The 19,074-nt window shown below is 41.6% G+C and overlaps 1 protein-coding gene across 1 annotated transcript in view; it reads right to left on the reverse strand.

The window, feature by feature from the left end:
- abca4b (ATP-binding cassette, sub-family A (ABC1), member 4b) overlaps positions 1 to 19,074 on the reverse strand; it is a 180,017-nt gene that overhangs the window by 130,819 nt on the left and 30,124 nt on the right. The window contains exons 7-12 of the mRNA XM_059983935.1: positions 7,842 to 8,039; positions 7,215 to 7,304; positions 4,711 to 4,951; positions 2,817 to 2,956; positions 1,592 to 1,708; positions 22 to 219 (exon numbers count right to left, since the gene is read on the reverse strand). Coding sequence (XP_059839918.1) covers positions 22 to 219; positions 1,592 to 1,708; positions 2,817 to 2,956; positions 4,711 to 4,951; positions 7,215 to 7,304; positions 7,842 to 8,039 — 984 coding nt within the window. The remainder of the gene's footprint in view (positions 1 to 21; positions 220 to 1,591; positions 1,709 to 2,816; positions 2,957 to 4,710; positions 4,952 to 7,214; positions 7,305 to 7,841; positions 8,040 to 19,074) is intronic.

A 19,074-nucleotide genomic window follows, 5' to 3' on the forward strand; every position in this document is an offset into this window, starting at 1 on the left:
GATCCGAGACTGTTTTCTTACCTCCATATAGTTATTGAAAGTGGTGAGGATCTGATCAGTTACATTATAAATATTCTGCCAGGTAAAGATTGGCGTTCCATCTGTACTATCAGTGAATGGTCTGTTGTTTAGGAAGTTTATGATGTCATTGGCAGTCACATCCATGTCTTCCAGTTGCCTGTTTATGAAATATGTCACAGTGGGGTTTTTTATTGAATCCTGTGGGAAATAAAAGGCAAGGAATGTAGTGAAAAAACATACCAAGGACTAAACCTCTTTCTATGACAGTTTAGCTGCAAATGTTCCCAGGCCTGGTAGACGGGGCGTGCATGGGAATTTATTGTGCCTATAGCAATTCTTATGTCTTGTACTGTACTGCATACATTTCACAGTGTATGTCAGCGATAATAAACCTGATTCTGATTTAAATTGATTTTGAAAAGGCACATGAAGCATATTGTGTGCATATGTGAATACATGCAGTCCTTTACTAAACATGATGAGGTAGGGTTAAAGGTAACTGAAGAAGGGTCTCGACCTGAAACATCGACTGTTTACTCTTTTCCATAGATGCTGCCTAAATTGCTGGGTTCCTCCAGCATTTTGTGTGTTGCTTTGAATTCCACCAACGTGCCTTAGATGAAAGATCAGCAAATAACCTCCATTCTGCAATGGTTTAAAATAAAATCCCTTCCCATACTTACTCTCCTACGACAGATCAGGGCTGAGTGCGTGAATTAATGCCGTAGTAGGGGTAATTTTGTATACTAAGTGCATGGCCTCTTGGAAATGGTTTAAAGTTGCCCAAATTCATATCATATATCAACCTACATAGTTAAACCTCCATGTGTCAGTCCTCTGGAATGCAGAAAGCCCATTGAGAAGTATTAGAGCACCATGAGTATTTTACAATTCTTGAATTCCTATGTCAACTACTAATCTTAAAAACAATCTCTGGCAAATTTGAGATTATAACTTGACACTATGAAGGCACAGCCTGGGGTTGGCGAGTGTGGGGAAACCCCCGGGTGATTGAGTACAGAGGTCAAAGGTCTGAATTCAGCATGTCAGTGGGCTTGTGGCCTGGATCATGGACTGGAGATCAGAGGCCTGGAGAAAGCCTGGCCTGGAGATGTAGGCCCCACTATGTGTGTGGGTGAGAAGGTGAGAAAGGGGCTTGTTTTGCTGTCGTCATTTTGTCTCGTCGTTGTTCTTGTTGCTTATTGTATGTCAGCTGCGTTTTGTTCTGCTGAAAATGGTAGGCATGTTATGTTTGCACTGGACCGTGCACCAATGGTTGTGGGCTGCTCCCAGCACACCCTTAGGTTGAACTGGTTGCTAATGCAAATGAAATGTATTTCAATATACATGACAAATAAATCTAATCTAAATCTACTCACTAAGGGAGGCAAATATTCTGGATACCAGATAGAGAAAACAATGCCAGTATAAACAGGCCAGATATCTACTCAAATCTGTTGTCAGGTTCATCAGAGGCAATTGAACATTCCAGATAAATATGCTGATAAAAGTTAATGAGAGATAACTGCTTGGCATGTGGGGAAACACTTTGCTTATGGTCAGCACTTACTCGTATTATGTTCATTTGCACACCGTTTTGGAAGAAGTTCCAAAGCTGAGACTTCACCTCCTCCCACACCTTCCCAACCTGCTTAAGCCTGTGCAGTTCCTCAAAGGTGACATTAGCCTGTGAAGAAATTTCCGACAGCATGTATCAGTTTACGCTCCATTTAAATACTCCCAGGACACACGTACGGAAGAGTGGCTTGAACAAATTCTTCTTTTAAATAACACAGTCATTTACAGGAGTTGCTAAATGTCTCACTGGGTGATCAGATGTAACACGGTATATGTGATATTGTGATTATATGTCGCCTGTAAAATGTATCCAGGGAATCAAAAACAGCTGGAGGAAATTTTTCAGTAAAACCATGGCATGATCCTGAATCTTCTGACATTTTGGAAGTATTTGGGCTGGCTGATGGTTGCACTTTACCATATTAAGTGTTTGAGGAGATCTATTGAATGTTGGCTTGGAACTAATGGCCATAGACCACATTGCTCTGTTTTCCAGTTTGTGCAACATGTAAAAGATTACCTTAATCACTCTTCAAAACCAAAAGCAGCATTTGACATGCAATGCAAAATCTACAAACTGAAAAAGTATTTGACAAGTATTCATTCTGTATTTCCTAAAGTATTGTTCAGCCATCTTATCTAAATACAGATACAAGTTCAACACCTTCACGTTCTCTGGAGAAGCAATTATTGTTTTGTGTTACAATGAAAGGCTGGTTGCAGCTGATAGGCTACGGAGTGTAAAGCAAGTCTTGGTTTTCAGTGGGCCGCTAGTCCTCAGTGCACGGCAAAATCCAGGTTAATACATTAATGATGCTCATTTACAGTATATACAACTTCATTCACATTCTCACAAGCAGAGAAATACTCAAGCAAATTAATAAACTGCCCTCAAATGATAGGATTACATGCATGTGAAATTAGTGATGCTAGCCATGAAACTAATGAGTCGTCTTAGAACCCATTTGGTTAATCATAGGGTAGGGAATCTGCTGACTAACCCAGTTTGGCCCTAACATGATTCTGAATCCATAGCAATATGCTTAGCTCTGAAATGTCATCTGATGGCACCTAATGGGCTATTCAGTTCACAAACAAACAAGAATGGGGAATAAATGGACGTGGACTCTGGCATCGTGGAAGTAGTGTACGGAAGGACCTGTGCTATGTATTGCTTAGATTCTGATGAAATTATCCCAACAATCCTGTGAACTCACGTTTTTCATCAGCTGTCGTGTTGCAGGAGAATCTGGAGAGAACAGAACCTTGCCCATTAGTAATGGCTTCATAACGTTCCAAACTATCTTGGTTGCAGGGTTGGACTCCATGTTTTGATTAAGTGCATTACAGAAGGGAGCTACAGAAAAAATGATCAAATATTAGTCATCTGACCATCATAGACTGCTAGTTATTCCTACAGAAATGACCAGAATAAAATAAAATCCTTCCAAGCAGATATTGATAATATTTGACTGATTCCCACTCTCTGCACTTAGTTTCATCAATTTACAGCTCGTGAACACTATTGACAGAGTACTGTCATGGACACCCATGACAGCAGAGCAAATTAATGGGATAATTCCTTTCAGCAAAGGCGTTTCCATATTTCTGTTGGGTAAAGAGTTCCAGGATTTAGAACCAATGATGAAATAACATTATAATTTCATGAGAGGCCAATTATGGTAAACGGTCACAGTCTTTTCTCCCCCAGGAAGTCTAAAACTAGAGCACATAGTTTTCAGATGAGTGGGGAGAAATTTAAAGGGGACTTGAGGGGTAGGTTTTTCACCCAGAGGGCGATGAGTATATAGCATGAACTGTCAGACAAAGTGGAAGAGGCATAAGACCATAAGATATAGGAGCAGAATTTGGCCATTTGGCCCATTGAGTCTGCTCTGCCATTTCATCATGGCTGATCCATTTCCCTCTCAGACCCAATCTCTTGCCTTCTCCCTTGTATGCCTTCATGCCCTGACTACTCAAGAACCTCACAACCTCTGCCTGATATTGGAGGAGCAGCATTGGTGCTGATGATGCAAAAAGACCAAACAGATTCCATCAAGAAAGCTGGATCTGTCCTTGGCTTCAACCCGACTCTTCTGAGGTAACGGTGGAGAGGAGATCACTAAACAAACTGTTATCCATTATGGACAACCTGACTCATCCTCTCCATGACTGACTGAATAAACAGTGGAGCACCATTTCAAACAGATACATTCAGCTCCACGGTCACAAGGATCACTACAGAAAATCTTTCCTACCAAATGCAATAAGCATATACAATAGTTCATCTCTGTGTGACAGGAGAACACACATCATAGTACAATAGTTGCTGTTTCATTATTTTGTACGTTATTATTGCACATTATTATTGTGTATATTATGATTTTGTACTTTATGATTAGTACATATTATTGCTATTATTATTACAACATTTATTATTATTGCTAAGTGTGTTCTTAAATGTTGCTGCCGTAATGAAATAATTTCCCACTGGGGATCAATAAAGTACTTATTATTATTAGAGTATACCCAATGACTTGGCCTCCACAGCTGCCTGTGGCAACGAATTCCAAAGATACAGTACGTGCCTAAGTCTTTGCACAGTACTGTAGGTGGTCTTGTTTCTGTACAGGAACAGCATGTTAGTGAAGGAGCTAACTTAACACTTTACAGTGCCAGTGGCTAGGATTCGATCCTGGCTGCGATCTGCAAGGAGTTTGTACATTCCCGTTGTGATCGCGAGGATTTCCTCCAGGTGTTCCGGTTTCCTTCCAGGCTAGGGTAGTAAAGGATGGTAAGCTGTTGGCATCGGAAGCATGGTGACACTTGCGGGCTGCCCCCAGTGCATCTTTGGACTGTGTTGGTTATTGTCATGGGTAACGCATTTCACTGTGTGCTTCAATGTACATGTGACAAATAAAACTAATCTTTTCTCTCTATACAGCATTACTCTTGAATTTGGTGCTGGAAGTTGTGGGCTCGGGGGGTGCTGTTAGAGTAGGTGGGTGGGTGTGTTTCAAGGACTGGATACACTGCAGTCTCTGTTTGAGGATGGTGGAGCGAATGAACGTTTATGTCCATGGAAACTCGATGGAAAAAAATACTTACTTGTTGCATAATCATACATATACTTAGACTCTTTCTTTGTGTTATTAATTCCCAGGAAAGCCTTGTAGTTGTTATCTTCATACCAATTAAAAGAGAAAACCCTGGAGCCTCCTTTCTCAGGATAGCCACAGATTAGACTCGATAACAGGTCCATCAGTTGACTGAATGACGCAGGACCACCCTCAGTAAACAACGGGTAAACAACCTGTTGTAGATCTTGAACACTGTCCCGAGCAGTGAACTGTGTGGAAATCATTTGAAAAGTATTGAGTACATCCGTCACTTCATACATGATTAAGTTAACAAAGCAACAAAATAGAGGAGGGTGCAGAGTGGGCTACCAACATGCTGCCTGGACAAGAGAGTATGTCTTATGTGGATAGGCTGAGTGAGCTGGAGCTTTTCTCTTTGGTGTAAAGGAGGACGAGAGGTAACTTTAGAAATGTACAAGATGACAAGAGGCATAAATAGAGTGGACTGCCATTACCCTTTTCCCCCAGGTGGAAATGTCTAATACAAGGGGCATAATTTTAAGGTGATCGAAGGAAAGTATAGGGGATGGCAGAAGTAAGTTCTTTACACAGAGAGTGATGGTTGTGTGGAACGCCCTGCCAGGGGTGGTGGTAGAGGCAGATATATTAGAGGCATTTAAGAAACTCTTAGATAGGCAGTGTGGTTGATAGAAAATGGTGGGTTATTTAGGAGGGAAGGGTTGGGTTGATTGTCGAGTAGGTTACGAGGTCTACACAATGTTCTGAGCCGAAGAGCCTGCAATGGCTGTAGTGTTCTGTCTTCTATGTTAGAAAATAGAAACTTGGAAAGATCAAGCTGCTCCGTCAATATCAGGGAGGGAAATGAGAGGCGTTTTTGTGGAGGTCCTTCAGGAAGAAGTGAGAGGAATCAGCAGCTCATTTCCAAACAGTGGCATAGGAAGGTTCCAGTTCTTATTTCCACCAACACACTTACAAGCTCTTATCATCACTGTTCTAATGATAACAGAACATATTGACCAAATACATACAAGTACTTACAACTACTTTAAGGGGAAAATAAGCATTCTGAGTGGTATTGATAGCCTCAAGAACATGCGATCAAAGTGCACAGGGGCCTTGTGTGAGTAGCATGACGCCTTACAAAGCAGTCACCCACCCACCCGCTCCATCGGAATGCTCCGGCCCCATCTGTCATTCCTACATTGACTTCATCAGCCACTTCAGAACCCACAAAACCAGCGTGGGTGTTAGTCACCCTCAGTCGCAATGAACAGTCCGAAAAGAAGGCAGCTTATACAGGGATTTACAAAGCTGAATAGAGAGAAGGATTTTCAAGAGGAGCCAGTAAATAAAAATTAATTTCTGAGACTGCTCCAAACCCAGGAGTGAAAACATTGGCACTAAGCTAAGCATGTTTATCTTTTCAATTTTTTGGGACACTTTAGTTTTTAAACAGAAACATCTCTAGCATATAGTGAAGCTATATGAATGAGAATCAAAAGACATCCTATCACGAACAGCCTTTTATCTGTTTTTTTTATTTAGGAAGAAACTGAAGACTTGGCTTCATTGGGCAGGCCATTGAGTCTAGGGTTTGGAATTTCAAGTTACAGCTGTACAAGACGTTGGTGAAGAGTATCCTTGGAATTTTGTGTGCAGGTCTGGTTGCCCAACGACAGGAGGAATGTGATTTTGCTGGTTATTGGGGCTGCAAGGCTTGAGTTATAAGGAGAAACTGGGCCTTTTCCATGCAGCACAAGAGGCTGGGGGGCGTGAGATATATAAAATTATGAGGGTTTAGATAACGGTCTCTATCATTTTCAAAGGGCTGGGGCCTTTGAAACTAGAGGGCTAGATTTAAGATGAGGGAGATTTAAAAAGAACCCGAGATGAAACTTCTACTGCGTGTGCAGGGTGGTAGGTAAGTGGAAGAAGCTGTCAGAGGGATATATAGTTTCAACATTTAAAATGCATTTAGACAGGTATATAAATAGGACTGGCTCGTGTAGACAAATCGGTAGATATAGCTGAAGGCCCTACTTCTGTGCAGTATGATTTCATGAGCTTTGAAAACTGCTGACCCATCATGGGAGGGATGGAGGTGAAGAAGGGGTTACATGTAACAAAACCTCCTGGAATGTAGCCAGGCAGAGTGAGTAACCTGTAATGACCTCACACAATAGCTTCAGTCGCCTAGAGAGGTTGAATGGGGTTTGGGAAAGATTGCTCCATCCAGTATGGTTAATACCATGACATCAGACTACAACAGCTGCACTGATGTTTGAAAGGAAACTGAGTTCCAATATCAAACTGACATAAAATTAACTCGAGCTACTTTTACTCAGTTTCAAATGAGTGTGGACCATGGACTCCATAATTCAGGGCATTCTGAAACGAGCCTGCTTGGACAGAGATGGATTTGCAGCTCAGGGCTTTTCTGTTTATAGCAGCGACGAGATGGAACTGAGTATTTCGTACATGACTTTGAACACAAACACTGCACTTCGTTACCTCTTCCAGGACGGATGACGCGTCATTTAAAATCCTTATCCAAGAGTGCACGTCTATTCCACTCGCATGTCTGTTCAGCACTTTCGGAAGCTGAAAAGAAAACAGAGCTTGTTTTGGATATTTTCATTCTTAGATCAGAAATTCAACTCAACATCAAACAGGTTCTGTGTCTTCCTGTTTCTGAGTTTCTGTTCAACCACCACCAGCCCTCATCATTCCTCCAGATCTATTCTCCTATACATCGCACCCTTCCTTCAGCCATCCATGTCTCTCCTAAACCTACACTTGTCTCCCCTGCCCTCCCCTCCTTTAAAAAAGTACTTAACATTTCCTACTATCACCCATTTCTGCCTAATTCCATGAAGATGTTAATTCTAGGTTGCCTCAAAAGTATTCTTTGTGAAGACTGTTTTTCCATTCTAGTTATTTTTCTATATACCTGCTAGGTAATATTCAAATTTAAGAACATTCATAAAGAACGTATGAATTACTGAAAATCAACAAATGGTGACTTTCATCTTGAAGTTAATGTAAAGATGAAATCAGGCAAAAAAAATGTGATGAAGGTTTTTAAACAGCAAATAACTATGTTCTAACAACGATAAGCAAGTAGAATAACAGACATACCACTTGAAAGAGCTTAAAGAAATCCACGCTTGCATAAAGCGCGTCCTCTACTCTCTGGAGCCGTTGCTGGGAGAGGGCACACATCCCGTTCAGGACCGTGCGGAGACCTCGCCGACTGGAGAAGATGATGAAGCGGTCAAGGAGGGTCTGGCTACAGGCTATGTCCTTAAGGGATAGATCTGGGACTCCATAAGCAAACTAGGAGAAAGGAAAACAAGCAGTGTTACATTTAGCATTCCCAAGCGCTTCCCACAATCCACAAGCAGGCCTTCATACGGGTGCTCTCCGATGTGAATACGTATGCATCTGTTGGGAGTAGAATAATGCCAAGTCAGAATCAGCATCAGAATCAAGTCTTCAGTAACTTTAGAAGAACCATAGAACCATGGAACATTACAGCACAGAAACAGGCCTTTTGGCCTTTCTTGGCTGTGCTGAACCATTTTTCTGCCTAGTCCCACTGACCTGCACCCTGCCCATATCCCTCCATTTACCTTTCATCCATGTACCTGTCCAAGTTTTTCTTAAATGTTAAAAGTGAGCCCGCATTTACCACTTCATCTGACAGCTCATTCCACACTCCCACCACTCTCTGTGTGAAGAATCCCCCCCTAATGTTCCCTTTAAACTTTTCCCCCTTCACCCTTAACCCATGTCCTCTGGTTTTTTTCTCCCCTGGCCTCAGTGGAAAAAGCCTGCTTGCATTCACTCTATCTATACCCAACATAGTTTGATATACCTCTATCAAGTCTCTCCTCATTCTTCTATGCTCCAGGGAATAAAGTCCTAACCTATTCAACTTTTCTCTGTAACTCAGTTTCTCAAGTCCCAGCAACATCCTTGTAAACCTTCCCTGCACTCTTTCAACCTTATTAATATCCTTCCTGCAATTCGTTGACCAAAACTGTACACAATACTCCAATTTCAGCCTCACCAATGCCTTATACAACCTCACCATTGCCTTATACAACCTCACCATAACACTCCAACTCTTATACACAATACTTTGATTTATAAAGGCCAATGTACCAAAAGCTCTATTTACGACCCTATCTACCTGTGACGCTGTATTCATTTCCATAAGACCATGAGATATAGGAGCAGAATTAGACCATTTGGCCCATTGAGACTGCTCTGCCATTTCATCACAGCTGATAGTTGGTGTGATTATATCACTGACGTTCAGCATGAAGTTTGTTGTATCGCGGCAGCAGTGCAGTGCAATGCATGAAAAGTTACTGTATTACAATGAGAAATAAAGTAAGATTAAGTCCTTTTAAATTTTCAAGTATACTCAAACCTTTGTGAGCATCATGGCCTAAATACGCCTGTATAAATAATTTACAGATTTGACAATTTCAGTTCTTATCTCATTGTTATCTTGCTCTTTATTGCTTACCTGCACTGCATGTTTTCAATATCCTTATGTTTTATTCTGCATGGTTATTATTTTACCTTATTCTAGCTCAATGCACTCTGTACTGATTTGATCTGAATGAACAGTACGCAAGACAATTTTTTTTTACCGTACATGTGGCAATGCTCAACCAATACCAATAACTTTGACATGTCTGGGGACAAAGGAGGATATTCTAATGCTGCCCTGCATGGTTTCTCACTGTTCATTGCCTGAAGACCTGAACTCTGCCAAATCTGTGCTGCCTACCCCGTTACTTCATCCATCAACCTGTCCTGCGCTCAGTCGCTGTTATCCGACCCCGAACTGACACTGCCATTATCTTAATATCTTTACCCTTGTGTTCAAATTACCCCAGACACATGCCCCTCCCCATCTTGTAGCCCTATTCAATTCAACAACCCTTCTGAATCTCTAATTTTCTCTGTTTGTTGTACTTTGTATGCCCCTGACTGGGAATATGTGAATTACAAGATGTCATTCTTCTAAGGACAGTCTCAGCTCTGGAATTCCCTTTCCGAAGCCCTGAGGGCAGAGCAGGCAGGTGAGTAGTCTGCGAGGTAGCTGGTGGCTAGGCTGCGTTCAATACTGACTGCCCCATTCTCGGGAGGATGTAAAGGGTGCAGAGAAGGCTTATCAAGATGTTGTCTAAAATAAAGATGAGAAGCAATAAGGAGAGGGTGGACAAACTTGGACAGAACAAAAGCATCGGGGTTAGAGTAATGCCGTTCCATTCCAGCGCCGAAGACCCAGATACAGTTCCTGCTGCTGTCTGTAAGGAGTTTAAAAGTTCTCTCTGCGGTTTCCTCCCACATTCCAAAGACTTATGGGTTAGTAGGTTAATTGGTCGTATGGGCGTAATTGGTTAGCGTGGGTTAATTGGACCAGAGTGACCTGTTACTCTGCTACATGTCTTAAAAAAAATCTTGGATTTTTTTTTTCCTCTGTAGCATTGAGGGCTGAGGAAAGTCTTGAGAAATTAAAATGATAGGAGGCACAAGAAGGGTAGAGAGAGTCTATCCCAGAGTAGAAACGAGTTTGCTCCATTCTTGGCCCCAGGTGGTTGGGTCCTGAAAGACCTCGACAATGTTGAAGAACCTGTGTGCATCCTAACCATCAGGGAGTTGCTGAGCCTTAAGAAATCTCTGCATCCACCACCTGTTCTTTAGGTCATGGGCTTCTTACAGGACCCTGGCCTACAGGTACCTCCAGAGCTGGGGCTTTACTCTTAAGCCAAACCTTTTCATGCCATGGACCAATACCATTAAGCAAGGGGTCTGTGGACCCCAGTTTGGAAACACCTTTTAAGGAATGGTGGCACTTCGGGTCCAGGAACATAGCATAGAGGTAAGTGTAACGCTTTACAGCACCGGTGATCTGGGTTCAATTCCCACCAGTGCCTGTACATTCTCCCTGTGACCGTAAGGGTTTCCTCCCAAATTTCAAAGACCGACAGGTTAGTAGCTTAATTGGTCATGGGCCAGAAGGGCCTGTAACTGTATCCCAAAATATTTTATTTATCTTTTATTTATTGAGATACACAGAAAAATAGGCCCATCTGGCCTTTTGAGTCGTGCAGCCCAGGAACCCCTGATTTAACCCTAGTTGGATCCCAGGACAACTTATAATGACCAGCTGACTGGTACGTCTTTGGAATGCGGGAGGAAACCAGACAGCCAGAGAATGCCCACGCAGTCCAGGGGGGAGGGCGTTCAGACATTTAACAGATGATGTCAGAATTGAACTCTGAACTCTGATGCCCTGCACTGTAATAGCATCGTGCTGACTGCTATGTTACTGTGGCATAAATTAAAATAACTTCTTACATTTGCCACAAGCAAGAGAAAATCTGCAGATGCTGGAAATCAAAGTAGTACGTGATGAAGGGTTGTGGCCCAAAATGTCAACTGGTACTCTTTTCCATAGATGCTGCCTGGCCTGCTGAGTTCCTCCAGCGCTGTGTGTGTGTTTCTTTAGGTTTGTGGTTGATGGGTTCTCGATGCCCTGGTCATTCTCATCAAAGTTGGTATATAACTACATAACCCTTGGCTATTTGAGGACTGACAAGGTAAGGTTGTTTCTGGGATGGAGTCCGGAAGCTTGTTGGAGCCAACCAAGAGCAGAGATAGAGATAAAGAAACAGTCTTGCTAGTTACTCACATTTTGTAACCCTTGTACAAGTAATACCAATTTTTCTTCAAAGTGCGTGTAAAGCAACCCTGTGCTGGATCCATTATGATACATTACATTTCTCATCGATCTTAATCTGTTAAATTGATGTCCCTCACAGAGCTGCTGGTTTCAGACAAAAGCGACTCGGGAAATTTACCGAGCTTACAACTCCTATCTAACTGAAGTTTGACAAATACTTGGTAACTAAGCAACTGACATCAGAAGCTTGTGGATGCTATGGGCTTAATCAGAGAAGCAAGGTTAGCTTTTCATTTATTATCAATGTATCATTCTTCAACCTGTCCGACCGGCTGTCCTGAGGTTTTTTAATCTAAAAAAGGCACACGATTGTGCTGCTGTGGACTCACTGATAACTTAACTTCAACAAATATTTTAAAACTAATTATAATTCCGTGTCAGGGTAATTGGATTGCTGATTTGCCAAAAGACTAATTATGTCGACGTCTGCAACAGACTGGGCAAATATTTCCACGATGTTGATAAAGCGAATTCGAGAAGAGCCATGATCTTATTTGCTGAAATGTGTCCAGCTCATTTTGTTCTGAATTCTTGTCGAATTGATGAATAACAACCCCTCTCCTCCTCAACCCACCCAGCTGGAAGCAGATGACCAGAATCACAGGACCTGTGGGCCCTCTCTGCTCTACAAAGCAGTTGCCGTGTTGCACTCACACCCACCCATAGGGAGATTTGGGCTCTGTGGTTCCCTCCCTGTTATTACAAGGTACCCAGCCAACAGCACAGTAACGCTATACTGAGCTCTCCAGGCAGGCTACAGACTTGGCTGCTCTATTGCTCTAGAAAGTTCCACTCCAGCTGTACTCTTGTACGTCACCAGTTTTAAATTCGTGCTTTCATGAAAGGCATATTTCATGCAAAAACATTTTTATAGCGTACAAGTTAATTTGTAGCAATAGTCAATATATCTGCATTATGCACTGCCACAAGAAAGTAACATCCATCATCAAAGACCACCACCACTCCCCATGTCTTCCTCTCACTACTACTGTCAGGCGGGAGGTCCAGAAGTCTTAGGTCCCACACCACCATGTTCAGGAACAGTTATTACCCCTCGACTATCGGGCTCCTTAACCAGAGAGGGTAACTTCACTCACCCCTACACTGAACTGATTCCACAACCTAAAGACTCACTTTCGAGGACTCTTAACACCCAAAATGCAGGAAAACTCAGCAGGGCCAGGCAGCATCAATGGATGAGCATAAACAGTCAACATTTTGGGCCAAGACCCTTCAACAGGACGCTCCTATTCTCAGTACTATTTTCATTTGCAGTTTGTCTTTTGCACATTGATTGTTTGTCAAAGTCAAAGAGAATCACAGCTCAAGCCCTTCAGCCCATCTAGTCCATGCTGAACTATTATTCTGCCTAGTATAGTCAGTCTTTGTTTATGTATAGTTTTTCATAAATTCTATTGTATTTCTTTTTATGCTGCAAGAAAACAAATCTCAGGGTATTGTAACATATATGTACTTTGCTAAATTTACTCTGAACTTTTGGACTTAAAGTGCCTTCTACTCTGAAATGCTTGTAAGTCTGAAGAAGCTTAATTAAAATCTTATCTCTTCTTGTAGTTATTTGTCTATAATCACCTATTCAAGTGGTTACAGCTGACTGTGTGAACATGGCTTTGCAGTAATTACTCTGATCTGGGAATGACTGCTGCAAAGAGGAAAGGGACTGGATTGAACAATAATCCCAGCATCGTCTCAATCTGTGCAATTGTTTTACTTTAGCGGGGAAGAGGAAGTTAATGAAGAGAAGTTCCTCTAACTGCAGGCTGACATTGGGAATACTGAGAAACAGGACAGAAATAGCACAGGCATATTGTGAACAATGTGGACAGAGATTACAGACGTCAGGAGCAGATAAAGTGGTGAGAAAAGCAAATGCCTTGGACGTGAAAGTTACCAAGTGACAGCTGGACTGGAGGAATGAGTGCAGACGATACATCTACATGTACAATATTAAAAGGGAATGAGGGAAATTTGGGGATTTGAATGGACAATTTTTTTTGAAAGTGATAAAGCTGCAAAGAATGTCATACAGATGTACAGAATACAAAAGGATTGAAGTTATGAAAACCTGTTAGAGAAAAGAAAAACCGTCTGTTTGGCTGTAGAGATATTGTGCTCATATCTGAAAACCGCACTTCAGGTAGGGTAGGGAAATGCAGTACAGGCTCCATGGCGATGACAGGGAGACTAGAGGATATTCAGAGACGATGGGCTGAATGGCTTCCATTCATGCTGTAACATTACAGGATGATGGGGAAAAGGCAGGAGATTCAATGGGATAATGGGTCTCTTTGCATGTTCCATTGGTCTATGATCCCATAATTCAAGATGTACTGTGATCCATCAAGATGTGTTCTTAAAAGTACAATGCCTGCATTATAAGGGGCATTTGACACAGCAAACTTGATAGGCGTGGATTATAAAATATGAATAAAAGTTCATTTTGTGAGAGATTTTGTACCTGGTGGTACCAAGGATAGAGGGTGTGTACATGTGTAAATTATTCGGGAGTCAGTTTCACTGCCCCACTGCCTGTACTTTAGAGGATCGCAACTGATCTAGCACCCTACAATCATGAAGTTATACAGCACAGAACCTTCAATTCATTTTATCCAAACAGTCCATCTCAGTGAGTCCTATTTGCCTGTGTTTAGCCCACATCCCAAACCTTTACTATCCTTGTACTTGTCTAAGTATGCTTTAGACATTATACCCAGCACATAAATGCAATTGCGAAGAAAGCAAACCAGTGCCTCGACTTCCTTAGGAGTCTGTGGAGATCTGGCTGACATTAAAAACTTTGACAAACCCTTTAGATGTGTAGTAGAGATCACTAACTGGCTGCATCACAGCCTAGTATGGAAAGACCAATGCCTTTGAATGGAAAATTATATAAAAGACAATGGATTTGGCCCAGTATGCCACAGGTAGAGCCCATTCAGCACATCTACTTGAAACACGGTCATAGGAAAGCAGCATCCATCATCAGAGATCCTCACCACCCAGTCCGTGCTCTTTTCTGGCTGCTGCCATCAGGTAGGAGGTACAAGAGCCTCAGGACTCGTACCACCGGGTTCAAGAGCAGTTACTACACCTCAACCATCAGGATCTTGAACAAAAGGGAATAACTACACTCACTTGGCCCATCACTGAAATGTTCCCACAACCAATGATCTCAATTTAAGGACTATTTATTTGTTATTTCCTGGTCTCGTGTATATTGCTTTTTATTTATATTTGCATTTTGACAGCTTGTTGTCTTCTGCACTCTGGTTGATCTTTCATTGATCCTGTTATAGTTACTATTCCATAGATCTGCTAAGTATGCCTGCAGGAAAATGAATCTCAGGGTGGTATGTAGGTACATGTACTCTGATAATAAAATTTACTTTGAACTTTAATTGTATAAATACTTCTACAACTTCCTCTGAGTGCTCATTAAATTTACCCATCAGAATCAGAACCAGATTTATTACCACTAAAATATGGTGCAAAATATGTTATTTTTGCAGCAACAGTACAATGGAATTCAGTAACATAAGAATATATATATAAGTAAATTAATAGTGTGGAATGAGAGTAAAATAGTGAGGCAGTGTTCATGGACTGTTCAAAAATATAATGGAGGGGAAGAAGCTGTTCACCATCTGTGTGAAAAAGTTGCTTCTCAGATCCCCTGTACATCATTCCCCTTTCACCTTAAACTTATGTCTTCTAGTTTCAGACACCCTACTCTGGGAAAAAGACTGTGACCATTCACCTTATCTATACCTCTCGTGATTTTATATACCACTATCGGTTCACACTGCAGAGAAAAAAAGTCATAGCTTCTTCTTATGACTCAAGCCCTCCAGTCAATGTACAAGGGGTGATTGATAAGTTCGTGGCCTAAGGTAGAAGGCGTCAGTTTTTTAAAAAACCTAACATTTTTATTTAAATACATTGTCCCCTCCTACATTTACACACTTAGTCCAGCTGTCATGGAGCATACGGGTCTTGGACCTCCAGAAAGTGTCCACGGATGGGTGATTGATAAGTTCGTGGCCTAAGGTAGAAGGAGATGAGTTATACAGCTCTCGTTACATGCACATGCAGGTCAACTCTTTGAGTGACTATACAGAAAGTTGAAGTTAATAACTCATCAGGAGTGACTGATAAGTTCGTAGCCTAAGGTAGAAGACGATGAGTACTTTATTATGAGTACTCTACTCTACTTTATTCTACGTTCTCTTTATCCTACTCCACTCTCCAGGGTCACGTCATTTACTGTGTAAGTCCTACTCAGGTTTAGCTTAATAAAGTTCAGCACCTTACATTGGTCCGAGTTAACTTCCATCTGCCATTCTTTGGGTCATTTCCCCAGATAATCTAGGGCCTGCTATAATCTTTCTTCACTCTCTACCATACTGTCAGATGTAGTGTCATCAGCAAACTTAACCCCAGTGAGAGGAAAAGGAAACAAAAGAATTATCTAGAACCTGGCTTGGCCTCGTGACACTTGATAGATAGATTGGCCTAAAGATAGATTAGCTTCATTTGTCACGTACGTTAAAGCATACCATGAAATTCATTATTTTATGACAAATCAAATCACCAAAGGTTGTGCTGGGGGCATCATTATGCACCTAGCACTAACACAGAATGCTCATAACTTATAACGAACTGAATGTCTTTGCAATGTGGGAATGTCCAATGAAGAATTTTTGAATTGTGGCTTGCCATTTCATCTGCACACAGCAAGATATCTCAGACTACAAGGAGATGAATGATTAGATTATTAGCGACGTCAGTGGACAAGGCTATACCGGCCAAAGCACAGAGAAACTCTCCCTGCTTTTCTTTAACATTCACCTGAGGCAGCATCCATGGAAGAGTAAGCAGCTGCTATTTCAGGCCTGCAGAAAGGTCTCGGCCTGAAATGTTGACTGTTCACTCTTCCATAGATGCTCCCTCATCTGCTGAGTTCCTCCAGAATTTTGTGTGCGTTGCATTGGATTTCCAGCATTTGCATATTTTCTCTTGTCTGTGATTCTACCTGACAGGTCTGTGTGCTTGGTGGGACATCACAATCTCATTGATGGGAGCTTTGTGTTGTTGTGTAGCTTTCACAGTTCTGATGGTAACAAAACTACTTTAGTGCAGCATAGTTTATAAATACATTATACACGGCTTCAAAGCAAAGCAAAGTTTTACATATATGTGGCAGTTCTCGACTCCCTTTCAGGATATACCAAAATACTTTTCAACTAACTTAAATACCTTTGAAGAGTTGTTACTGCTGTAATATGGGAAACTGTTATAGTTCATTCTCCCAACAACAAACTGCCATCAACTACAACCTGATAAAGACCAAATAAATCAGGTAATAATAAAGAAAATCTTTTCTTTAAAATATTAGTACCTGCATAAGCCCACGCTTCCATCTCTAAGGGCACTCAGCATCCGCGACATGCCCGCTTCTCATTTCAATCTCCTGCAGAAGAGTTGCAGGATCCCAAAGAACCACACTCAATGTTTTTTGAAACAGCTTCTTCCCGTCTGCCATCAGATTTCCTAATGGTCCATGAACCCACTGACACTATCTCATTATTTCTCTTTTGCAGTAAATACTTGTTCACTTCTTGCAATTGAAGTTAATTTTTATGTCTTGAGTGCACTGCTGGTGCAAGAATGAGAACAATTCTAATTTTGTACCCAACAATAAATATTGATAAGTAATTATTTCATTGGATATATTTAAGGCACAGGTTGATAGATTCTTGGTGAGGCAGGGCATGAAGGGATACGGGGAGAAGGCAGGAGATTGGGGCTGAGGGGGAAAATAGGTCAGTCATGATGAAATGGCAGAGCAGACTTGATGGGCCAAATAGCCTAATTCTGCTCCTATAGCTTATGGTCTTTAATCAACAGATTTCACAATATATGTCAGTGACAATAAACCTGATTTTGATTCCTTCGTTAATGTATCATCTCACATCATAAACAGTGTCAGCCTAAATATTTGTGGGGCTTGATTGCAGAATATTCTGATTTCAATGACACCATAGCAGATAGCAACTGTTACGTTTATTTTTCTTGGAGTGTCACAGTAGCGCAGCAGTTCAGAATCAGAATCAGGTTTATTATCACCGGCATGTGACGTGAAATTCATTAACTTAGCAGCAGTAGTTCAATGCAATACATAATCTAGCAGAGAGAAAAAAATGAATAAAATAAAAACAATAATAAAATAAACAAATCAATTACATATATTGAATAGATTTTTTTAAATGTGCAAAAACAGAAATATTGTGTATTTTTTAAAAAGTGAGATAGTCCAAAGATTCAATGTCCATTTATGAATTGGATGTCAGAGGGGAAGAAGCTGTTCCTGAATCGCTGAGTGTGTGTCTTCAGGCTTCTGTATCTCTTACCTGATGGTAATAGTGAGAAAAGGGCATGCCCTGGGTGCTGGAGGTCCTTAATAAGGGATGCTGCCTTTCTGAGACACTGGCACCACTCCCTGAAGATTTTCTGGTACTTTGTAGGCTAGTACCCAAGATGGAGCTGACTAGATCTACAACCTTCTGCAGCTTCTTTCAGTCCTGTACAAGTCGCCCTTCCATACCAGACAGTGATGCAGCCTGTCAGAATGCTCTCCATGGTACAACTATAGAAGTTTTTGAGTCTATTTGTTGACATGCCAAGTCTCATCAAAGTCCTAATAAAGTAGAGCTGCTGTCTTGCCTTCTTTATAACTACATCAATATGTTGGGACCAGGTTAGATCCTCAGAGATCTTGGCACCCAGGAACTTAAAACTGCTCACTCTCTCCACTTCTGATCCCTCTATGATGATTGGTATGTGTTCCTTCGTCTTACCCTTCCTGAAGTCCACAATCAGTTCTTTTGACTTACTGACGTTGAGTGCCAGGTTGTTGCTGTGGCACCATTCCTCTAGTTGGTATATCTCACTCCTGTAAACCCTCTCGTCACCACCTGAGATTCTACCAACAATGGTTGTATCGTCAGCAAATTTATAGATGGTATTTGAGCTATGTCTAGCGCACAGACGTGGGTATATAGAGAGTAGAGCAATGGGCTAAGCACACACCCCTGAGGTGCACCAGTGTTGATCGTCAGCAAGGAGGAGATGTTATTACCAATCTGCACAGATTGTGATCCACCAGTTAGGAAGTTGATAATCCAATTGCAGAGGGAGATACAGAGGCCCAGGTTCTGTAACTTCTCAATTAGGATTGTGTGAATGATGGTATTAAATGCCGAGCTATAGTTGATGAACAGCATCCTGACATAGGTGTTTGTGTTATCCAGGTGCTTCAAAGCCTTGTGGAGAGCCATTGAGATTGCGTCTGCCGTTGACCTATTGTGGCGATAGGCAACATTATTACAGTTGAGGGTGTCTGGAGTTCAATCCCTGCCTCCTCTATAAGACGACTCCGTACGTCCTCGCTGTGGGATGCATGGGTTTCCCCCAGCTGCTCCGGATTCCTCCCACAGTCCAAAAACTTATCAGTTAGGTTAGTTGGTCATTATAAATTGTCTTCTGGATGGGTTAGGGTAAATCCAGGCTGGAAGGCCCTATTCT

This window comes from Hypanus sabinus, chromosome 11, assembly GCF_030144855.1.
Source record: "Hypanus sabinus isolate sHypSab1 chromosome 11, sHypSab1.hap1, whole genome shotgun sequence".
Taxonomy (NCBI): domain Eukaryota; kingdom Metazoa; phylum Chordata; class Chondrichthyes; order Myliobatiformes; family Dasyatidae; genus Hypanus; species Hypanus sabinus.